Source organism: Gracilinanus agilis, chromosome 2 (genome assembly GCF_016433145.1).
Source record: "Gracilinanus agilis isolate LMUSP501 chromosome 2, AgileGrace, whole genome shotgun sequence".
NCBI classification, from domain to species: Eukaryota; Metazoa; Chordata; class Mammalia; order Didelphimorphia; family Didelphidae; genus Gracilinanus; species Gracilinanus agilis.
The window spans coordinates 645135912-645160749 of NC_058131.1; the positions used below are offsets into that span (position 1 = coordinate 645135912).

The window sequence follows — 24838 nt, forward strand, 5'->3', positions numbered from 1 at the left end:
TATTTGAATTATCTTTTTCCTAATAGCTTTGAGTATTACATTATAATCTCAATTCTAGTCTATTCAATTAACCTTTAAGGACTAGTGAAATAGTGAACGTAGGAGACATAATTTGACTAAGATGTTAGTACCTTAAAGCTTAGATTAAAGTTATCACAATAATAATTTTTTTCATATTCTGATATTAATTGAAACAGAGATAACTACTGAAGTCGAGCCAGATTTCTGTAAGTTACAAAATTAACATTAGCTTCTTATTAATTGTTTCCCTTTACTGAGTTTGAGTTAGTATAACTGTCACTCATCAAAAATTATTATTCTTTCCTGTTTCTGAAAATAATTATAGTCAGGCTCTCCTTACTATGTGTAGAAGGGGTTAAATTACTTTTGAAACACATCCAAGGCTGCAGCCACTTCTGAAGCGGCTGTGCTCTTTAACTCTTTAGTTACTGCATTTATAAAATTTGCCTCATTATTTTAAAACATTATCACTTCCAAATGTTTATTAATTTAAACTTCACTACATTCAAATTGTCCCTGAATAAAACTTCTTAACAATTTTTCCTACACATACCAGTTATTCTTTCAGACCCCTGCTTAAAGAAGAATAAAACCTGTAGTCTCACCTCTCTATACCTTAGGACAAATCTACACACTTGATTAAATATTTCTTTTAAATCATGAACTAGTATCCTTACATAATTTGCACTTATCATTTGCAATCCTCAAATTCAGTTTTATAAGCATTTTTGGCAATTTTCATTAATTAAATCTGTATTTTACACACTGCAAGTCTTAATAGATAACTTTTCCAATATAAATTTTGTGCACATTTAAAATTAACTGAAATTCCATTTTCCAACTGTTAGTCAATAGATGTATACTATACCGTCAGTATCTATTAAAATTCTTAGCAAACATGTATCCTAATGAATTAGAGAAAGGGCTGTGAGTTTTGAGAGAAAGGAGCTATGTTTTTTGACTTTCCAAAATTATTTCTTGCTGAACTGAGGCAGCATGGATGATTCAATTTTGGCTTAAAATTTTCTCACGAACCATTCTCTGTTTAAAGAGCTCTAATTACGAAACATAAGTCAATGGTATTGTTCTAATAATTTATAAGTTAAGATTTTCATTAACATCAGTGTGTTTAATTGTAGATTAAACTTGTGTCAGTCCAAAAAGTTTTTACCACTCTCAGTTAAGCATTTAGGTGAACTGATGATTCTGATTAGCCAAGAAAGTTTTAAATTGCACTTTTGTACCTCAGTACACAGTTCAGAATCATTGCTTTTTCTGTCTGAATAAAAATTTTCTTAGATTGCATTTAGAATCCTTGTTAAATTTGATTAAATATACATCTCAATATTTAACCTGTTGATATAATTTAGTGGTGAGATCAAATCTGTCCCCTTATTGTGTTATGATTTCTTTGTTCCCTTTCTTATGACCAGTAAGAAATGGAAGAAGAAATGTAGACAAATTATCTTGTTGATTCTCACCTTAATGAGAGCAGAGAATATGATTTCTTTTAATCAATTAAATTCTTTTAGAGTTTTAAACGCTCAGAAATCCATTAGAGATGTTATTTTTCTGAAATTTTCAAACTCCTCTGTCTGTCTTTCCCATTCCTGTGGAATGAATGAGAAAGAGAGAGATTTATTTTCTTAAAAATTCCATTGTGATCACAAACAAAACCATAATATTCAAATTGCAAACAGATTATAGACACATAAACACAACATATAGACACACAGACTGATCAAGGACATATTTCCTGGGCATTTCACGCATACTCTAACAAATATAAGACATCCTATCAAAGATCAATAAATCACATCTTACGTGGCTAAAGAAATCTGGAGAAAAAAGAAAGTTTATTATTCAGAGAACTGGTTAACTCTAGAAAGGAACTGGCTAAGCTAGGATGAATTCTTGGATTAAATTTAGTCATTGGTGGGTCTGGTGGTTGGCCTCCTTTCCATCTTCCCTGAAATCTCTTATCAGGTAATCTGTAACCATTTCGATGGAATTTGGAATTACAATTTTTCTTCCAGTGGTAACCTTTCTCACATCTGGGATACAAAGAGTTAGGGGCATTGAAACAAGAGCTTTTTAGAGCCTTTGAGCCCTTAATTATTTCAGAATATTTTTTTTCCTTTCAGGGCTGCTGTGATGGTTATACCCTGCATATATGCTGGAGTAAAGTTCTCACAAACTTTCAAGTAGTCATTAATAGTCCCAGATTCTTTAACATTTTGAAGCATGCTCTGACACACATTATTGGCATTGTCATAGGCAAACTTTTTGACTATTATCCAGATTGCATATTCATCAATTGTATATTTTTTTTACCTCCTGATTTAACCTTTCTATAAAATCTGAGTATCTTTCCTCTGATCCTTGTCTAATCTCGGCCAAACCTGTGGACAGTTTCTTACTTACTGGGATCCTTTTCCAAGTCTCTAAGGCACATTTTTTACATTGAATTAGAGCTTCTCTAGGTAAATGAATCTGATCAGCATGTAATTCCCATTCATCTATTCCAAGTAACATTTCTTTAGTAACTCTCATGCCCTGTTTCTTATTAATGGCTGCATTCCGTTTTGCCAATTCATCAAATTCTGATTTCCAAAAGAGGTAGTCCCCTGCAGAAAGGAAATATCTCAAGGTCTGAATCCAAAAGGGGTCATCCAAATTGCCCCTAAAGTTTCCACCAAATTTAAAGTGTATGGAGAAGCAGGGTCATATGAAGCACAAGCTGTCTTAATTTCTTTTAACACTTTGTAGGGAAGAGGCTCCCAAGTTGGAGGTACTTCTTCATCATCATCCAATTCATCTGCTCTAAAAATAACTGGGAAACAGAATGATACGTCTCTGTCCTTCCAAGCATTTTTTAGGGCTCCTTTAAAACCTATATTCCAGGGCTGTGGCTGTGGAGCTGGAGCTCCAAGTGGCAAAGGCTCCTCTGCTTTTATCTCTCTTTCCTCTGTTGAAGAGAGGTTTTTAGGTGGAGGAAGGGGATAATAGACTTAATTAAATGTTAGGTACCCATTTAGTCTTAAAAGTTTACCCCATTGTATCAAAGATCCTTCCCAAGAAGACCAATACCTGTACAGGAACCATCCTTTTAGTATTCATTGTAGTATACTACTTCCTGATCCCCAACATCTGGCTACAGTCTCTTTCCCAGGCATGTTTACAATCTTTCAGTGCAGGTTTGATGTCCTGAGTTCCCCAAAAAGTATATAAGTTCCCCAAATTCTATTATTCTTTGGAGAGTCATCTGGGGAGGTGATTCTCCCAGAGATACTGTCCCCAGTGTCCCAGGGTTTCTTGGTGCCTGTCTCTGTGATAGCTCTGTTAAGTATCTGGGACTGGATTTTGCCTCAGGTCTTCTGGATCCCGGGTTCATTGCTGTATCTACTGTGGCACCTGTGAGGCTATGAAACATGAGCTCAACTCGTTTGGAAGGTTGGGGAAACTACACTGAAGTCATAAAATGTGCTTCCTTAGCCATGGCTTTGGCTGCTAGCCCATGGCACAGAATAACATTTTGGCTTTTTAGCTAGCCATTTTTAAACTTGAAAAAACACAGAACTATTAAATATTCAGAAAAATCACTCTTTAAATAAAGAAAGGAATTTAGGGCTATAATTAGGCCTCTTTGAAGACCTGAGTGCTATAAACCCATTCAGAGACCCCAGACTCTGGCAGCTCTGATCACTAAACTCCTGAGAGTAGCACTGAGGGAGATGACAACACCAAGGAACAAAAGAATTTGGGGACTAATACACCCTTTTAGGGGAAGGGAGGATTGAGGATGGGAGACTATAATTAATTGACTTTATAATGTAATAAAGAAAATGAGGAGTCCTGGGGGGAATAACAGTGAGAGGCTGAAGCCTTACAATGAACACAAAAGGGAAAGATTCATCAAAGGGCTGGGCTATCAGTAGGACAAAAAGTGATACTTAACACCTGATGGGATTAGCCATCTCTACTTAAACTACTTTAGGGTGTATTGTTAGTCTGAGACTTCTGAAGTTGGGCTTTTCCCTCAGGGGGAAATTCAAGTGACAAGATCAAAGTTGAGGTCTTCACCTTTAAGCTAATTAAAGTGGGAGGGGGCATGTCAGCAGATCTTTTTTTTTTAAATAATTTTTTATTTTTAGAAAAATTTTCCATGGTTACATAAGTCATGTTTTTATTTTCCCCTTCATCCCCTCAACCCCACCTTCGCTGTAGCCAATTCACATTTCCACTGGTTTTATTATGTGAGGTCAGTCAAGACTTATTTACATATTATTGATAGTTACCTGTGTGTGGTCTTTTCAGGTCTATATCCCCAATCATGTCCTCATCAACCCAAGTGTCTAAGCAGTTGTTTTGATTCTGTGTTTCTACTCCTGTAGTTCTTCCTCTGAATGTGGGTAGTGTTCCTTTCCATAAATCCCTCAGAATTGTCTTGGGTCATTGCATTGCTGCTAGTACAGAAGTCCATTACATTCAATTTTACCACAGTATATCAGTTTCTGTGTACAATGTTCTTCTGGCTCTGCTCCTTTCACTCTGCATCAATTCCTGGAGGTCTTTCCAGTTCACATGGAATTCCTCCAGTTTATTATTCCTTTGAGCACAATAGTATTCTATCACCAACATATACCACAATTTGTTCAACCATTCTCCAATTGAAGGGCATACACTTATTTTCCAGTTTTTTGCCACCACAAAGAGCGCAGCTATAAATATTTTTGTGCAAGTCTGTTTATCTATGATCTCTTTGGGGTACAATCCCAGCAATGTTATGGCTGGATCAAAGGGCAGGCATTCTTTTATCTCTCTTTGAGCATAATTCCAAATTGCCATCCAGAATGGTTGGATCAGTTCACAACTCCACCAGCAGTGCATTAATGTCCCAATTTTGCCACATCCCCTCCAACATTCATTACTCTCCCCTGCTATCATTTTAGCCATTCTGCTAGGTGTGAGGTGGTACCTCAGAGTTGCTTTGATTTGCATTTCTTTAATTATTAGAGATTTAGAACACTTTCTCATGTGCTTATTGATACTTTTTATTTCTTTATCTGAAAATTGCCTATTCATGTCCCTTACCCATTTATTAATTGGGGAATGGCTTGATTTTTTAAACAATTGATTTAGCTCCTTGTATATTTGAGTAATTAGACCTCTGTCAGAATTTTTTGTTATAAAGATTTTTTCCCAATTTGTTGTTTCCCTTCTGATTTTGGTTGCATTGTTTTTCTTTGTACAAAAACTTTTTAATTTAATATAATCAAACTTATTTATTTTACATTTTGTAATTTTCTCTAACTCTTGTTTGGTTCTAAAATCTTTCCTTTCCCAGAGATCTGACAAGTATACTATTCTGTGTTCACCTAATTTACTTACAGTTTCCTTCTTTATATTTATGTCTTTCACCCATTCTGAATTTATCTTGGTGTATGGTGTGAGATGTTGATCTAAACCTAATCTCTCCCATATTGTTTTCCAATTTTCCAAGCAGTTTTGGTCAAATAGTGGATTTTTGTCCCCAAAATTGGGCTCTTTGGGTTTATCATACACTGTCTTGCTGACATCACTTACCCCAAGTCTATTCCCCTGATACTCCCTTCTATCTCTTAGCCAGTACCATATTGGTTTGATGACCGTTGCTTTAGAGTATAGCTTAATATCTGGTACTGCTAAGCCACCTTCCTTCACATCTTTTTTTCATTATTTCCCTTGATATTCTTGATCTTTTGTTATTCCAAATGAACTTCGTTATAGTTTTTTCTGATTCAGTAAAAAAGTTTTTTGGTAATTTGATAGGTATGGCACTAAATAGGTAAATTTATTTGAGTAGAATGGTCATTTTTATTATGTTAGCTCGTCCTACCCATGAGCACTCAATGTTTTTCCAATTGTTTAGATCTAGTTTTACTTTTTTGGAAAGTGTTTTGTAGTTATGTTCATATAATTCCTGTATTTGTTTTGGTAGATAGATTCCTAAGTATTTTATATTGTCTAGGTTAATTTTAAATGGTGTTTCTCTTTTTACCTCTTGCTGCTGTGATGTGTTGGAAATATATAGAAATGCTGATGATTTACGTGCATTTATTTTGTGTCCTGCAACTTTGCTAAAGTTGTTGATTATTTCTACTAGCTTTTTTAGTTTATTCTTTAGGATTTTTTAAGTATACCATCATATGATCTGCAAAGAGTGATAGCTTAGTCTCCTCCTTGCCTATTTTAATACCTTCAATTTTTTTTTCTTCTCTAATTGCTACTGCTAGTGTTTCTAGTACAATGTTAAATAAAAGAGGTGATAATGGGCATCCTTATTTCACACCTGATCTTATTGGAAAGGCTTCTAATTTATCCCCATTGCATATGATGCTTGTGGATGGTTTAAGGTATATACTGTTTATTATTTTTAGGAAAGAACCTTCTATTCCTATACTTTCTAGTGTTTTCAGTAAGAATGGGTGTTGTATTTTGTCAAAGGCTTTTTCAGCATCTATTGAGATAATCATGTGGTTTTTGTTGGTTTGCTTGTTGATATGGTGAATTTTGTGGATGGTTTTCCTAATGTTGAGCCATCCTTGCATTCCTGGTATAAATCCCACCTGATCATGATGAATAACCCTCTTGATCACTCGCTGGAGTCTTTTTGCTAGTATTCTATTTAAGATTTTTGCATCTATATTCATTAAAGAGATTGGTCTATAATTTTCTTTCTCTGTTTTTGATCTGCCTGGCTTTGGAATCAATACCATATTTGTGTCATAAAAGGAGTTTGGTAAGACTCCTTCTTTGCTTATCATATCAAATAATTTGTATAGTATTGGGATTAATTGTTCTTTGAATGTTTGATAGAATTCTTTTGTGAATCCATCAGGCCCTGGTGATTTTTTCTTAGGGAGTTCTTTAATGGCTTGTTCAATTTCTTTTTCTGATATTGGATTATTTAAGTATTCTATTTCTTCTGCTGTTAATCTAGGCAATTTATATTTTTGCAAATATTCATCCATATCACCTAGATTGTTATATTTATTGCTATATAATTGGGTGAAATGGTTTTTAATGATTGCCTTAACTTCCTCTTCAGTAGAGGTGAGGTCTCCTTTTTCATCTTTGATACTATTAATTTGGTTTTCTTCTTTCCTTTTTTAAATTAGATTAACCAGTACTTTGTCTATTTTATCTGTTTTTTCAAAATACCAGCTTCTACTATTATTTATTAATTCAATAGTTCTTTTACTTTTGATTTTTTTAATTTCTTCTTTGAATTTTAGTATTTCTAATTTAGTTTTCATCTGAGGATTTTTAATTTGTTCATTTTCTAGTTTTTTAAGTTGCATGCCCAATTCATTAACCTCTGCCTTCCCTAATTTGTTAATATATGCACTCAGTGATATCAATTTTCCCCATAGAACTGCTTTGGCTGGATCCCATAATTTTGGGTAAGATGTCTCATCATTGTCATTATCTTCAGTGAAATTATTAATTGTTTCTATGATTTTTTTCTTTCACTAAATTATTTTGGAGAATCATATTATTTAATTTCCAATTAGTTTTTGGTTTGCCTCTCCATGTATTCTTACTAATAACTATTTTTATTACATTATGATCTGAGAAGGTTACATTTATTATTTCTCCTTTTTTGCATTTGTTTGCCATGTTTCTATGCCCTATTACATGGTCTATCTTTGTGCTGCTGAAAAAAAAAAAAAACAGTGTATTCCTTTTTGTCTCTATTTTTCTCCAAATATCTATTAACTTGAATTTTTCTAGGGTTTCATTCACCTCTCTTATCTCTTTCTTATTTATTTTTTGGTTTGACTTATCTAGATCTGATAGGGGAAGGTTCAGGTCCCCCACTAGTATGGTTTTGCTATCTATTTCATCCTTGAGCTCCACTAGCTTCTCCTTTAGAAATTTGGAAGCTGTTCTGTTTGGTGCATACATATTGAATACTGATATTTCTTCATTGTTTATATTGCCTTTTATTAGAATGTAGTAACCTTCCCTATCTCTTTTAACCTTATATATTTTTACTTTGGCTCTATCAGAGATCATGATAGCCACCCCTGCCTTCTTTTTCTCATTTGAAGCCCAAAGGATTTTGTTCCATCCTCTCATTTTCATTCTATGTCTGTCTGTCTGTCTGATGTGTGTTTCTTGTAAACAACATATGGTTGGGTTTTGGTTTCTGCTATTTGCTTCCATTATATGGGTGAGTTCATCCCATTCACATTCAGAGTTATAATTATCAACTCTGCATTCCCAGACATTTTGATTCTCTTTTCTAGTCCTGTCCTTTCTTCTTTCACTGTTTCCTTCTATACCAATGTTTTGTTTTTAATCAGTTCCTATAATCCCCTCCCTTGTTGTACTTCCCTTTCTCCCTCATCCCTTCTTATTCCCCTCTTATTGTTCTTTAAAGCCACGGGGTGCTCCCCCCTCAAGTCCTCTCCCTTCCTAGTATTGCCTCCCTCCCTACCAGTCCCTTTTTTACCCTTCTACTTCTCTATAGGGCATGAATAAATTTTTTGCCCCTATGGATCTGATTGTTCTTCTCTAAGTTGATTTCAATGCACTTAAATATTGAATATTCCCTCTCTCTAACCTCTTTACCCTTACAGTGTATTGTTATTTTTCCCTGTTACTCCCATGTGCTTCTTTATGGAACATACATTTATTCCTTTTTGTTTGCTTTCCTTTTTTTCTTATTGCTATCTTCTTCTCCCCCAGTTTTGTATATATTTATACATACATACATACATACATACATACATACATACATACATACATATTTATATATCTCTTGACATTTCATCTTATACAGTTTGTCCCTGTTCCCTCTATGTAAACTTCTTCTAGTTACCCTGTTGGTAATAATAATTTTTAATATTTGCCAATACCTTCTTTTCTTCTTGGGATATAAATTGATTGAACTTGTTGTGTCCCTTAATGAAAAGAATTTTTTTCTCCTCCCCCCATTCTCTTAATTACCTTATGTTGATTCTCTTGAGTTCTGGGTTTGGGCAGTAAACTCTCTGTTTAAGTCTGGTTTTTTCTTGATGAATGTTTGGAAGTCCTCAATTTTATTGAATGACAATACTTTCCCCTGCAATAATATAGTTAGTCTTGCTGGATAGCTGATTCTTGGTTGTAGACCCAGTTCTCTTGCTTTCCTGAATATTGTGTTCCATGCCTTCTCGTCCTTCAGTGTAGATGCAGCCAGATCCTGTGTTATCCTAACTGTGGTTCCTTGATATCTGAATGACTTCTTTTTGGCAGCTTGTAATATTTTTTCCTTGATCTGCTAGTTTTTGAATTTGGCTATAATATTCCTGGAAGTTGTCAGTTGTGGATTAAATGTAGGAGGTGATCTGTGGATCCTGTCAATTTCCACTTTTCCTTCTTGTTCAAGAATTTCTGGGCAATTTTCTCTGATAATTTCTTGTAAAACACTATCTAAACTTTTTCTTTTATCATGATGTTCTGGTAACCCAATAATTCTTAAGTTGTCTCTTCTAGCTCTGTTCTCCAGATCTTTGGTTGAATCAATGAAGTGTTTCATATTCTCCTCAAATCTTTCATTTTTTAAATTTTGTTTAATATATTCTTGCTGCCTTGTGAAGTAATTTTCTTCTAGTTGTTGAGTTATGTTTTTTAAAGACTGAATTTCATCCTTTGCTTTTTGGTCATCCTTCTCTTTCTGGTCTGATTTTCTTTGTAGATCATCTTTTGCCTTCTTTGCTTCATTTTCAAGCTAGCCAATTCTGGCTTTTAAGACTTTATTTTCTTGTTTTAGCTCATGTATTTCCTTTTTCAAATTGTCTTCAGCCTCTCTTGATTGTTTTTTGAGTTCCTGAAGTTTTTGACTTAATTGCATTTTAAATTCTTGAGTTTTGAATTTTGAGATCTTCCAAAGCCTGTGTCCAGTTCGCTGGAACTACTTCCTCTTCTTCTATTTCTGTTTCATTTGCTCCCTTTTCACTTCCTTGAAAGAAGCTGTCAATTGTCATTTCTTTTCTCTTTTTCTGTTGCTTACTCATGTTTTTTCCCTTCCTTGTTCTGCTAGTTTGAGCAGATATATTTAATGATCTTTGATGAAAGATCTTCCCCCCAGGGGCAAAGGTTTGTAATTACTTTCCCTGCCCTTAGAAGGTCTGTCCAATTGTTGGGATTAATCCTGTATTGATTGGATTAATCTGCCCTGAGGCTAAAATCTCAAAACCTCCAGGGCAGGGAAAAACAAACAAACAAAAAATCCCCCAAAAGTTGGGGTGACAAGAAGGAGCATTTTCTCTGAACTGAGCTCTCCAGCAGTGGGGTCCCCCTGATCTATCCACTGTGTTTGATCTGGTTTTCTTTCTTCTTGAAGCCCTGACTTCTCTATCTTGGTATGAGGAAGCCAAGTTGTCTGCACTCTTGGGTTTGGCTCTCTCTAAGCCACCATCTTCTGGGAGTTTTTGCTGTGTTTCTCTGGTTTTCTCCTCCAGTCACCTCTCCAATGCCTGTGTTTGACTCCCTGAGTCCTATGCCAGCAAGGCCCTCTCTCCTGACCAGTGCACCTACTGGCCCTGAGATTTCCCAGCCACTGGAGACTCCTCACAGCACTTGGGGGAGACATCCTGGGATCCTGGGATTCCCCTTCTATGCCCTCAGTCCCAATAGTTCAAGTATTAAAGCTTTTTTCTTGGCATACCTTTTTAGCTGTGCTGCAGTACGGTTCCCCCTGCACTGTTCCATTATTAGATTTGGTCCTCTTTGTCCTCTTTCTTCTCGAAGCACATTGTTTTCTATCTTGGTGCATAAGGGTGTGGAGGTTTTAAGATTCGCTCTGTCTATGCCGCCATCTTACTGGAACTCCCAGCAGATCTTAATAGGCTACAAGTTTGGGGGTTCTAGATTTCATGTTGATACAATCAATCCTTTGGTTTGGGTATATTGTTAGGGTTCCTTTGGGTGGCCACCAAAGGAACAAACAAGATAATGCAATCAAAGCAGGAGAAAGCTTTATTACCAGTGCCTGCTGGGGGAACTCAGCAAGAGAGACCTCAAGTGGTGCATTTACAAAAGGGAATATATACATTCTGGGGGCCAGGATACAGGTGCAGGTGCCTTGGAGACTGACAATGGCCAGACATTCCTTAGTGGGAGTGTTGAGTGTTGATATCTCCAGGTACCATGGAAACCTTAATGTTCGGGGTTCAGGGTTAGGAGTTAGGACTACTCTGTCCACGGAGGAGTGGTGCTTTCAGGCTATGAACTGTGAGTTCCAGATAACCACCTTGCTCGACAGAGTATAGTGCTGTCAAGCTATTAGTTATGAGTCTCTGATTTCTGGCTACTACAGTATATGTTGAATATTCTCTGTTGTACATGTCAGAAATGTTTTGGTAATGGCTTGAGAACTTTTTCAATCAGGTCAGCAATTTTATTTCAAAATTTTTCATCAAACTCAGTACTGACCTCTCTTTTTCCCACATCTTCTTACACAGCTAGCAAAAGAATATGGCCCAGTATTCAGTCTGCAATTGGGTTTAGAGCATGTTGTTGTGTTACATGGATACGAGGCAATAAAGGAAGCTCTGATTGATCATGGAGAGAAGTTCAATAGCAGAGGACCTATGCCAATTTTTGAATTCGTTACCAATGGATTAGGTAAGTTTCTGCTTAACATAGAGTAAGAAGAGAAAAAAGAGAATAGAGAATGGAAAAATATTCCAAGGAATTGGTGGAAATAGACCCACTTCCAAACCAAATCCTCCAAAGCGGTGGTATCTATTGAGTAACATAGAAGACACGAGTGGTATAGAAGATATTTTTCCTTTCTATAGGGTTGCAATTGCATAGTTTCATGTCATGCAACAGCCAGTTAAAGTAGGAAGAAAGAAGCTAAAGCAAAACTAAAAAGAGAGAGAAGGATAAGAGGCAGTAAAAGACAGGAAGAAAAAATGAAATAAAGAGAGAAAAAGAATGATGGTGGCATGGAGTAATCCTAGAGGGAGAAGAAAGATCAAAGTTTCTTATCTATTTGGCCTTTAAAATTTCCTGTAATTGTTCACTCCTCAGGTGTGACTTTTACCTTTCAAGATATATTATTCTAGTTCTTTTTTCCAATTGGTTAGTTTCCAGTTTCTTCTTTCTAGCCAGGAATCCAAAGCTCCTAAGTCTAGCACCTGCACTAATTCATATGTTCAGGTTATCACTTAAAAACAGTGATAGCAAACCTTTTAGAGATGGAATGCCGTGTTCTACCCCCACCCCATCCATCAGACCAAGTGCTGTGTCTGGCTCCCCCCTCTTCCCTAAGACCCAGTGTCTTGTCCCTCCCCTATATCGAATGTCAGGAATGACCTGCTGGCCTTCCCCCCTTACTCCACACAGGGGAGGGAGAAACACTCTCATTGGGCTGTTGGACAGAGGGGCAGGTAAAGTGAGGAACATCCTCAATTCAAGGGAGTAGCTTGAGCTCTCTATTTTCCTCTAGCTCTGCCACCTGTGAGCTAATCACTTTATTTCCTGTGAGCTCCCATTGGACTGCTGGGCAGAGGGGTGGATGAAGTGAAAAATGTCATCAGGCAAGCTGGAGAGGGAGAAGGGAGCAGCTCTGCTTTTCTAGTAATGAACTCAGTGAAGAAGGCAGCTGCATGCCCACAGAGAGCATTCTGCATGTCACCTTTGGCACCAGAGCCATAGTTTGCCATCATTTCTTTAGGAAAATCCCTATTATAGTTGCATGAAGGATGAATTGGAGAGAGTAGAGAATAAAGGCAGGAATATTGCAAAATTCCAGGGTTTTTTCAGTTGTTAGTCCTTCCTTTTTAAAGAGAACCAGTGACATAAAGTAATGTCTTTACTTGTGCAAGAATTGGATTTAAGTGAGGCAGAGTTGGCTGGTCATCAGCTTTACTTCTCTCTTTCAAAATCATTGAAGTCTAGTGGTAAGACAAAAGTCAAGACTGGGATTCCAGGCAAAACAGTGATGGTCTGTTCTTGGATACATGAATGAAGAGAAGGGAATAGTTATGAAAGCTGATGTAGAGATGGAAGTGACTAAGGCGATTGATTAGTTGTGATTGATGAGTTGTGAGGGAATGTAAGGAATCAAGGATTTCATTGAGGTTGTGAACATGAGTGACTGAAAGGGCATTTGATGGGCAAATCACTTAACCTCCATTGCCTAGCCCTTACCACTCTTCTGCCTCAGAACCAATACTGGTTCTAAGACGGAAGGTGAGGGTTTAAAAAAGAAAAAGAAAGATCATTTGAAGGGAAGGACAGAAGAAGGGCTTGTTTGGGTAAGGAAGATAGGGAATTCAGTTTGGGATATATTGAGTTTGAGATGTCAACAGGAAGAAAAGCAATGGGATGATTAAAGGTAGCATGTATCCTTTTATTTTCATTTCATTTCATGACATGAGATGGCAAGTGACCAGGATTTTAGTCAGGAATTATGGGTTCTAGTCTTAGAGTGGCAAGACTTAATCTTGGACTTTTGTTTCTGAGCTATGTGACTTTGGGTGAGTCACTTCATGTTTCTCAGATGAATGATTTCAAAAATGAGAGGACAGGACTTGCCAATTTATTAGATCCTTAATTATCACAGTCTATAATTCAATAAAATCAGAGCCAGAATAATGAAAAAAATTAAAAAATTTGTATAGCCCCATCTTCATCTTCATTTCTGCTGTAACACCCTTCACAAGCACTGAAAAGGGGGTAGCTTTTTTTCCTTAAGGAGATCTTTAGGCAGAGTAGGGGCTGCATAAACAGCTGTGTTATAAAATCAAGAGGATGTGCTATTGAACAACATCTGCCAGATTGGAATTGATGAAAGGGAGAGCAAAAGCAATTTGTTGGAGAATCTACAGAGTTCTCAAAGTAAAAATGACTTTTTTCAGATTTATGGTAGAAAGTTGGTCAGGTTTCTCCTTTCATTCTCTATCCCTTCAACTCCATAAAGATAAGGAAGGCTAAGAAGAATATGGCCTTGACCACACCAACCCCTTCTCATTGACAAATATAAGCTCGTGTCTGAAGAACTAGAAAACCATAGCAGTTTGTAACACCCTTAGTCTTAACTTTGCAAAAGATCCTAAGAGGCCTCAGAGTTGTCTTCTTTTTTTTTCAGAGAGGTTTCTAATGAAACTAAAATGAATTAAAGTCCATTCCAAGGAATATTCATCATTTCTTGTTCTAGGCTTGCCTTATGAAATATTTTGAAGCATAAGGTAGAGAATTTGCTCCAGATAAAGGTCCTATGGAAATAAGTTTACAATCAATAAAATGTTTCCCAACATAGGGCAGTTAGATGAGGGCAGATAGATGGCTCAGTGGGTAAAGTGCCAGACCTGGAGTAAGGAAGAGAAATCTTGCTAAATTTAAATCTGGCTTCAGACACATATTAGCTTTGTAACCCTGGGCAAGTCTCTGAACACTCTTGGCCTCAGTTTCCTCATTTATAAAATAAGCTGGAGAAGGAAATGGTAAAGTACTCCAATATCTTTGCCAGGAAATTCCCAAAGGGGGTCACAAAGTGTGATATATTTAGGGAAAAAAGGATATGACATGTTTTTTGTTTGTGTATATTATGTGTATGTCACAAAAGTATGTGTATACATTTGCCAAGATTTAAATTAAATACATTTTTTGTATAATTGGTATATTTTTTTTGACTCAACAATCATTTCCCTATAACAAATAACACAACATAGTACTTTTCCCTAAGGAAAAGAAAATATAAAACTAAGAAAAGCCTCCTGACACAGGGATTGCTAGTGAAATCAAACATGTAACTTTCTAATTAAGCATACCTCTTATAACCCATAAAAATACATGAAACAGGGACTCTAACTCTGTTCTCTGTGCGAAGTAGGAAGAATAGGAGCAAAGTATAGCCTCAAAAGGCATCATAATCCTTTAGTTTCCTTGGTCAAATGATGGAGAGAACTTATTCTGTTCTCTTTCAGAGTCTCAAGAATATGTATTGATTCTGGCCTTCCTCTTTGTGGCCACTTAATCTCCAGGATAAGGATGTGGGTATAGGACCTCCCAATGTATTTGTAACTGTGTTGGATGAAGGCAGAATAGCTTGTAAGATGGGGCAGAGAACAGTGTTGATAGAGGAGAAAGCAGACTGATACCTCCTTCACTTCATTATCTTCTCTAAGAACAAAAGCCGTGGGGGAAGGACCCTTGGATATATGGACTTTGTAAATATGAGGAACTTTGGAGGCTAAAGCTGCTTTTCTTCCACTCCCTTAACAGGACTTGGTGTAAGCAATGGAGAGAGATGGAAGCAACTTCGGCAATTCTCCATCATGACCCTGAGGAATTTGGGGATGGGGAAGAGGAGTATTGAGGAGCGAATCCAAGAAGAGGCAAAGTTCCTTGTGGAGGAGTTAAAAAAAACCAAAGGTTGGTATTTCTCTACATTATTATCACTGACCTTAGAATAATCCATCATATCCCTGGTAACCTGTGCAGACTGAGGTTGGACCAAGGAATTTACTATAATGTGAAACTATCTTGTATATATTTAAACATTCAGATCCATCCTGTGGCTATATCCATAACTTTGAGGTCATTCCCAGAAGCCTAAAGGATCAAGATGGCTGAGAGCAGAGATGAGGAAGAAGTATAGCTCTACTAAGGGATTAATTTTGAACTGCAGAGGGGAAAGTGGTGTTGTTGAGTTCAGAGTGCTGCTCTCCTCAGGTATCCTGGGTTTTGGCTGCAACTCTGAAAAGTGCCCTCAGTTTTTGCCCCCACTCAGTAGGGATACAAGAGGCATCCATGTTGGAATGAGAGACCTTTTAGTTTTTCTCTTTCTTTCAAAAGTTGCTATGGCCAAAGAATTTATTGCCCAGTGGCTATCTACCTGATGAAGCTCACTGTACTTGGCTAAACCAATCTTTGGGTAGTGAACTTGGAAGTTACCACAATTGTATTTGTAGAACCAGCTTGATCTAACCTGCCTTAGTCTGAGCTTTTCTATCATCATGTTATGAAATAGTAGGATATTGCATATTGGGTATTGCATAGACATCTCAAACTCAATTCAAAAATAGAACTTATTATCTTTCCCTTCAAACACACTCATCTTCCAGACTTCTCTATTGCTGTGGAAGGGCATCATCCATCCAGTCACGCAGGTTCACAACCTTGACATTGTCCTCAGCTCTTCACTATAACTTGCCCATTTAACTAAATGGTAGCCAAATCTTGACATTTCTATCTCCCCACATCACTCACGTATATCTTTTCACTTCTATTCATGCTGGCTTAAGTCTTCCTCTCCTTAGACTCGACTAATGCAATAGTTTTCTATTTGGTTTCCCTACCTGGAACTTCCCCCCCCTTCAATCACAAAGCTGTGATTTTCCTAAAGCACTCTTCTTCTCTGAACTCCACTAGCCAACTAGGAAGAAGAAGTACAGAGCTGTGCACACTGTAAGAATTTAGTAAATACTGACTGATTTATTGATTGTCCTCCCTTGCTTCTATGATAAAATTCACTAATGTTTCTTCTACCTACTTAACTTTTACTTCTGAATAATTTTTTGGTGAGTCACCACTCACCTTCAGTTCTCTAAATGTGATTATCTTCAAGATTTTATCCTTGACCCTCTTTAATATACTCACCAACTTGATGACATCTCTCCTCAGACTGTGATGGAGACAGCCCAGGATCCTTAGCCCAAGATTTTAGGAATAGCCATATCTTCTACACACCTTGTAGTCTATTCCTCACAGTTATCAGAGAGGGGGTAAATCATTGTGGAGGAGTCTACCTTTCTTCTCAACACTAGCAATAACTGATGACTAACTACTATTAATAGGGAAATGAGCTTGAGGGCCATAGGAATGATAGCAATCTCTGGACCACTGGTCCTAGTCCAGGTCTTACAGACATCATCTAGAGATGCATCTTCTGTGGAGAAGAAGTTGACCATCTACCAACTTCAAGTCAGTTACTAAGTATTCATAGAGCATATAGGCCAGTACAGCTCTAGTACTATGGCACCTTGAATGAAAGACAAGAGTTAATATGTGCCAGTTAAGGTAACCTAACACCCCCAGCTTAACATCATCTTTCCTTAGATAGCTCAGGGCCCCAAACCTAAGAGCTTTTGGAATGTAAGACTTCCATTCTATTGTGTGAGTTCAAAATTGAATTAGATATAATTTAAAAATAGAAATAAAGAAGTGTGAAAGCAAAACCTTGGGTTAGTGAAGTGATTAATAAGAATTTAATAATGGGAAGTAGGGTGATAGGTTGTGAAGAGCACTGGATTTTAGCCAGGGGAGATTTTGTATTGAATATCCCTTCTTGTGTGACCATGGGTAAATCAGCCAACTTTCTTGAGTTTCAATAACTGCATCTATAAAATGAATATTACACTATTTGCACTTAAGATTCTTAGGCAGATCACATCAGATTCTTCCTAAAGATGATTTATTTTAAAATTGTCTGTGCCAATAAAAGAATTGAATAAAATGTAAGCTAGATAGGAATGTTGATTAGTAGGGTCATACCTAAAGGCAGGTGAGACTCCCCTTTAGTTCATGATGGCAATGTTAAAGTTTTTCTCTCTCTCTTTCTCTGTCTTTCTTTGTGAATTTTTAGGATTACCATGTGATTCCATGTTCATTCTTGGCCCTGCTCCTTGCAATGTAATCTGCTCTGTCATTTTCCAGAAACATTTTGAATATAAAGACAAGAAATTGCTTCATTTAATGAAGCTTATAGATTCAGAGTTCACGATTGTGAATTCCCCATGGATTCAGGTAAGTCTAGGATTCTGTCCTCCTGGAGCTCAGGATACTTTTTTCTTTATTTCAAAGAACATACTGCTAAGAACTAGGCTAGAATTCATCAAATATTCCATTGGGAGGTAAGGTAGTGGGACCTTGGATTGTCTTCATATTTTTCTTTTCACTGACCGGGACTAAAAGTCAGAGAAAGTCACCCTCATGTGCTCTGATTTGAGGGAATGAATGGTCACAGATACTGAATGTTAAAAATGCAAGCCATTTCAGAGAAGCTGACTTTCCCCTTGAGCACCTGAGTTTGGATCACCTTTGCAGATGAGCTACTTCTTTCTACAAGGCAGTGGGCAGTGTTCTTAGATCTCATGATGAGAAAAGGTCAAGTAGTTTTTGTAGGTAGTAAGAATTGAGAATGAAGGCCAAAGTAGTCCCAGGAAAGCAAGAAACAGAATACTAAAATATTTTTATAGAGTTTGTATAGGAAATGATGAAAAAAGTCATTACTTTGCTTCAGCATTTGTCCCACCCTTATTCAGTCCTCTTCTGAACATAATCCAAAAGGATGGCAAATTATTTTCTAAAAAAATATGATATAAATTTTTTTTAGGTCTACAATTATTTTCCATCTCTAGTTCATTATCTCCCTGGATCTCATCACAAAGTATTTGAAATTTTTCGTTCAATGTATAAATTTATTTTGGAAGAAGTGAAGGAACACCAAAGGACACTAGACCACAATCATCCTCGGGACTTCATTGACTATTTCCTGATAAAAATTGAGCAGGTACATTGTGAGCAGTAGGTCTGAATTTCAGTTCTCATGGGTTAAATGGTTTGTGTATTAGAGGCTATTTTTCCAAGTGACAGTCCCATTCACAAACATCGAGAAGTAAAAGATCATATTTTAAGCATAGTCTGTGTAGAATATTAAATGTGGGAGACAGAAGAATTAGAAGATGAAGTCCTAGCGGTAAAGGAATTTTGAATCCAACAGAAAGAAGGAAGCACATGAAAGGACAAAAGGGAAATTATCAGGTATATTTAAGGAAAGACAAAATAGATTACAAGTTGAAGATTTAAGTGTTTAAGGAATTTGGAATTAGCAATAACAATTTGGGAGGGCTAACATAAGATTTCCTCCTGAAATAATTAAGTTTTGGTCTGGATTATGAAGGAGGTATTAGGCAGTAAGGACTGCACAGGACATTTTAACATTCTGAAAAGCCAGTGGGTTATGTGGAAACAATATAAGCAGTTGAATTGGAATGGAGATGCTGTTATGATAGGTTCTTGAGAGAGGATGTAGAGTGAGAGACTTTTCACTTTCCATCTCTTTCACAAACAACAAAGAGCAAAATCAAAGGGAAGGAGAAATCATTGAAAAGTTAAAGCAAAAAAAAAAATTAACCAAATGAGAAAGAAATCTAAAACATAGTAATAGTCTAATGTAATTTATATAGAGTAATTAGAGTCTTGAAATCCCAGAATCATGACAGAAGGTAAAAGATATCTTAGTGGACATCCTCGAATAGATCAATGACCCCCATAAAGGAATGAAATGTCCTCTGAGGTCACCATGTTCAATTTTCTTAGCGGACCAAAAAGAAGACATTTTTATTCAAAGAAAAAAAAATTTTTTGCAACATGGCAATCACAACTGAGAAGGAAAATTCTCCTTTTCTGAATCTATATGCCCAAGGATATATTATCCCACAAATTCCTGTCAATTAGTGATAAGGGAACATAGGGAAGGGCAAATACTTAGACCAGAGTAAGAGATTTTTTAAAAATTACACATTTTCTTCTAATGCTCTCTAGTTATTTCATGTGTGAGAGTCTTAAGAATGCCATATCCTTTCCCCTCCTTCATCACCCACAATAGAAGTAGGTCCTGGGTGACTTAAACTTGAATTATGTCTTTAGCACTGGTACTAGTTATGCCTGGTTTTCCCATGTATTTAGTTTTCATATCTTTAGTCCATTGGATATTTATAATGTATTCAATTTCTGACCTCAATAATGGATTATCCTTAATAACAACATTTCATTGTCAAGAACAAATGTATCTTCTCAATTTCCTCATTAGTAAAGTGACAAAAATATTATACTACTTATATCAAAGTATTTTGATAAGGACAAAATAGGCAAGTATAAACAGAACCCATTGATATAAATGAATATTTATACATTAAGTGTAAATAAAATAAATATAACATAAATAAAATAAAAGTGTAAGTCCTTCTTCATTTGCTAAACTAATAAATCCTGTTCATCTCATCAAACTTTTATAGAATAACAGGATTTATTAGTTTAGTAAATCAGGAGGAAAACACAATAGTTTACATTTACACTGGGTCTGTGTATTTGTTGTTCAACCATTTCATTCCTGTCTGACTTTTTGTGAACCCATTTGGGTTTTTTTTTTTTTTTGGCAAAGATACTTAAGTAGTTTGCCATTTCCTTCTGTAGTTCATTTGCCAAATGAGGAACCTGAGACAAATAAGGTTGAGTGACTTACTCAGGATCACATAGTTAGTAAATGTCTGAGAATGAATTTAAATTCAGAAAGATGAGTCTTTGTGACTGCAGATCTTGCACTCTATCCACTGTGCTATCTTGCTGCTTGTTAATTTGTATAGATATTCTTTATATACTACATAGATGTATCTCTCTCTCTCTCATATGATGTGATTTTTTCACATTAGTTTATTTATGGTGTTATTAGAGGGTTTTGGTTTTACATAAATATTTTCATGTAACGATGACCAATATTGAAGTATGTTTTATGTGATAATATATGTATTACTGAGATTAAATTGTTTACCATCTCTGATGAGGGGAATGAATGTAGGATGGGAAATAATTTAGATCTTATAATTTCAGAACATATATGTGGGAAATTGTTACTATATGAAATTGAGAAAATAAAAGATCTTAAAAAAAGATATTAAAAATAAAAGAGATTAAATGATTTACTGAAAGTCAAAATCAGAGCTGGATTCAAACTATGGCCTTTTGCCTATAAATTTATCACATTTTCTTCTATACCTACTGACCACCCTTATTTTTTTAGTTAATTGTACCAAATTATTCCTAGGAAAAGCAACATCCACAATCTGAATTTACCATTGAAAACTTGATCTGGACTGTAAATAGTCTCTTTCGTGCAGGAACAGAGTCAACGAGATCCACCTTGAGATATGGTTTCTTGATTCTTCTGAAACACCCTGAGATACAAGGTATCTTATGACTAATGTAGGCAATAATACACACACATAATTTAGTCAGCATGAGAGGGGTTCCTAGTCTTTTTAAGACTCTCCTTGGAAACTTTTCTGTCTTCATTTTAACATATTTAAATAATTACATGTCCAGGTTTGTGTCTTCTTCTGCTTCCCCTACTATTTACACTCTCCTCTTATAAAGTCTATGTAAATGTGAGCTATTATTAGGGATCAATATAGACTTAGTGATAGAGAAAGGGACACTAGCCCAGTGTCAGAACTTGAAAGAATCGAATGCTTAAGGGTTGGTAGTTCCTGATTGCTCATTGATCCTGCCTGACTGTAGGAGGAGCTGGTACACCTGGATTCCCTTTCACTTTTATAGCCAAGGACAGAAGTACTTGGACTTACTGAATTGTTTGGTCACATTGAGTTCTGTAAAAGGTGTCAGGTTGAAATCCTTCATCATTCCTTAACCAATATTTTTGACCTATATTTTGACCTTGACCTATATTTTTCTCAGGACAATCTGAGTATATTTTTAGGTTATGGGATATAGGTACCTCAAGGGATTCTCAGGTGCCTAAGGAGACCAAACTGGACTTTTAAAAATATTTTTCTCTCTCTTTATCTCTTTAACTAAGATAATGCGAGAGTCAATTGTCAATTGTAGTTTTTAGTGAAAATCAGGGAAAACACTGGAGAAGGAATATTTTTGCCCTTACTTTTAAAATCAATTTTTATTCATATTTTGACAGAAAAAATTCATGAAGAAATAGAACGTGTGATTGGCCGAAGTCGAAGTCCTTGCATGGAGGACAGAAACAAGATGCCTTACACCAATGCAGTGGTCCATGAGATACAGCGATATACTGACATAGTACCCACTGGTGTGCCCCATGCAGTTTCACAAGATACTCAATTTAGACAATATCTTATCCCCAAGGTCAGAAGTATTTCTCACTATAACCCAAGATTTTATACTTTCTCTCTCATTAAAATTATAGAATCTTCAAACAACTTTCTTCCAACCCATATCCCTCAGAAGTAGTCACAGAATTTCAGAGTTTGGGGGGCTTTCAGTAGTCATATTGCTCACTCAATCTGAAAAAGAATTCCATCCACAATATGCCCAACTAGCTATCATCCAACATTTGCTTTGATACTTTCAATGTGGGGAACCACTATGATATCCCATTCTAATCTTGAACAACCCTAATTTGAGAGAATTATTTTTTCTTACATTAAGCCCAAGTTTGATGTTTTGTAAAGTTAATTTATTACTCCTGGTTTTGTAGTCTGGAACAAAAAAACATTTACTCTCTTTTTCTAGTAATAAATATGTAAATATATAAAATACTTGAAGTCACCTCTTATGTCACCTATTTTAGTACACCTTTTGTTCTCTTGTCTAAACATCCTCCATTTCTTCAGCCCATCCTCATATGTTATGGACTTGATATTTTTACCAGTTGGTTGCTCTTCCGTGAGTGAGCTCTAGCTCTTCAATGTCATTTCTTTAAATATCAATAAATGCAATATACATTTGTGATCTGATGAGATCAGAGTATAGAGTACCTACTTCCAAATTGCCATTGAACTTTAAATCACCCTTTCAATATGCTCAATCAGTTTTAAATCTACCTAACTGAATGATAGTCTAGTCTGTATATTTCCATTTATTTGAGAAGAACATAAAAAACTTTGCTAAAGTCTAGGTAAAGACCATCTATATTATTCTCCTGATTTACAAGTGTATTCATGGTCACACACAAAAAGATAAGGATGATGTCACTTCAGATTTTTATGATCACTATTCCTTATCAAGAATAATTTCCTTATTCATCACTTATCTACATTATTTATCTCTTTAGAAATGCATTCTAGACTCTGAGTACAAATTGAGTTATAACTTTTTTCGCTTTAATTTTCTTGGACATTTGTGTAGAAGCTCTCTTATTTTCTCCTTTTCTTTTCTGAAGTATTAAATTGCTATTAGCCATGTTTATTAATCCTCTCCTCAAAAGGATAAAGATCATTTTTAAAGATCATTTTAAAGATCATTTTCTTGATCAGGGAAAATAACTAGAAGCAAAATAAAAATTAAGAAGTTATGTATCTTCTCTTACTACCTGGCATCCACTGAACCACCTGGATGCCCCTTAATGTTATAGTTTTTAAAAATCTCTTCTCATTGCTCTTTGTTAATCTCATCAGGCTCTGTTAATTCTGGGCTTTATCACTTCTATCATTCTTACACGATTGTTACATGCTTCTCTAACTCATACTATTCTTTTAGAGAACTAAGTTGGTTAGTGAATTCCTTGTAGTAAAAATAGCTATTATACATAAAGTACTTGGAGGTTTGCTTTACATTTCTCATCTTGTTCAATCTTCACAAAAATCCTGTAGGAGCATATGGTATTATTATTTCCATTTTACAGATGAGAAAATTCAGTCTTAGGGGAGACCAGCTGCCTTACAAGGGTCACTCAGCTAATAAATGTCAGATTGAGAACTTCTACTAATACCTCCCTGACTTCAGGGCTAGCAACCTCTCCACTATACTACTTGACTACCCTATCCATATTGGTACTTTTAGAGAATGCTCTTTTTTCTTCTACCATCAGTATTCTTTTTCTTTGTTTTTTTTTAAAGAAATTAACTTTTGTCATTCTTATAATAATAGCTAACATTAAGGTTTGTGAAGTGCTTTATAAATATTATCTCTTTCTAACCTAAGAACCTTGGGAGGAAGGTTCTTTCATTATTCTCATTTTACCATTGAAGAAACTAAATCTGAGAGATGTAAGATGATTTGGGTCACCCAGTTAGTCTGTTTTTGCAGCCGGACTAGGTCTTGCTGACTCTATTACTCTAACCATTGGACCTTTTAGACACATCTTTTATAAATTTGAAGATGGACTGATCACTTTCCCAGAAATTTCCATCCTAAACATCCATGGTGTACCTAGTCTAACAGCATGCTCTGTAAGACAGCATCATCTCCCTGGAAGAAGAGTGTTGTGTTGCAGGGGTTCTTCAAGGTATTAAGGAAACCCCACATTATCTCTACTCACATCTATGTATCTTACTTCCACTCAGCTGGTGAGGATTGTATCAATAAAAGAATTCCCTCCTGTTGATTCCTCTCCATTTGTGGGATGAACTTATCAAGAAAAGTCAAAGAATGAAGAGCTGCTCTGTTTTTGAAAAAAAGGAAACTCAAGCATAGTCAAAGTCTTTCATCAATGCTATATCATGTCTCACTACCAGGCCTTATCATCTGTTTTCTCTATTCCTAGTTGATTTTTTCTTTCTTTCCCCTCTTAATGTTGCCTCCATTCCTCAGGCCTCACATGGTTCTCCTCATTTGTCTTTCCTCTGGTTTCCAAATAGCCTTACATGAATATATCTTCTTAATATACACTATCCTCCCCCTTTTTTCTATCCTGTTCCTTTGAATAAGGTATCCTCTTCCAGGTTATTCTAATTAAGGATCTTATGATACCAAGTCCAAGTTATTGTTTTGAGGTCAAATTTCCATGTTTTTTATCTTAAAGTTTCAGTCTATCTTGTTCATTAGCCACACTTTAAGCATTTAAAATCCCTTTTGACTATTTGTAAGAAGTCAAATGAATAAATAATTCTTTCCCACCTTTGCTAGGTGCATTCATTCCATTCCTGGCATGGATTCAATTATTCCTATATTTTTTACTCAGATCTTATCCTGAAATCCAAATCCCATTCTTAGACACCTTCTTACAAGATGTCCACTTCTGAAGTCTGCCTTTCCTTTCTGTATCCTTTGCTGCTAATTA

The 24838-nt window shown here is 35.9% G+C and overlaps 1 protein-coding gene across 4 annotated transcripts in view; it reads left to right on the plus strand.

The window, feature by feature from the left end:
• The window catches only part of LOC123238230 (cytochrome P450 2C19-like), a 406797-nt gene that overhangs the window by 379049 nt on the left and 2910 nt on the right, over positions 1-24838 (plus strand). For 2 of the 4 annotated variants that reach the window (XM_044665708.1, XM_044665707.1), the window contains exons 2-7: positions 11517-11679; positions 15289-15438; positions 17651-17811; positions 18401-18577; positions 20891-21032; positions 21776-21963. In XM_044665708.1, the coding sequence (XP_044521643.1) occupies positions 11517-11679; positions 15289-15438; positions 17651-17811; positions 18401-18577; positions 20891-21032; positions 21776-21963 (981 nt within the window). The remainder of the gene's footprint in view (positions 1-11516; positions 11680-15288; positions 15439-17650; positions 17812-18400; positions 18578-20890; positions 21033-21775; positions 21964-24838) is intronic. The other 2 variants (XM_044665709.1, XM_044665711.1) reach the window with 2 other exon arrangements.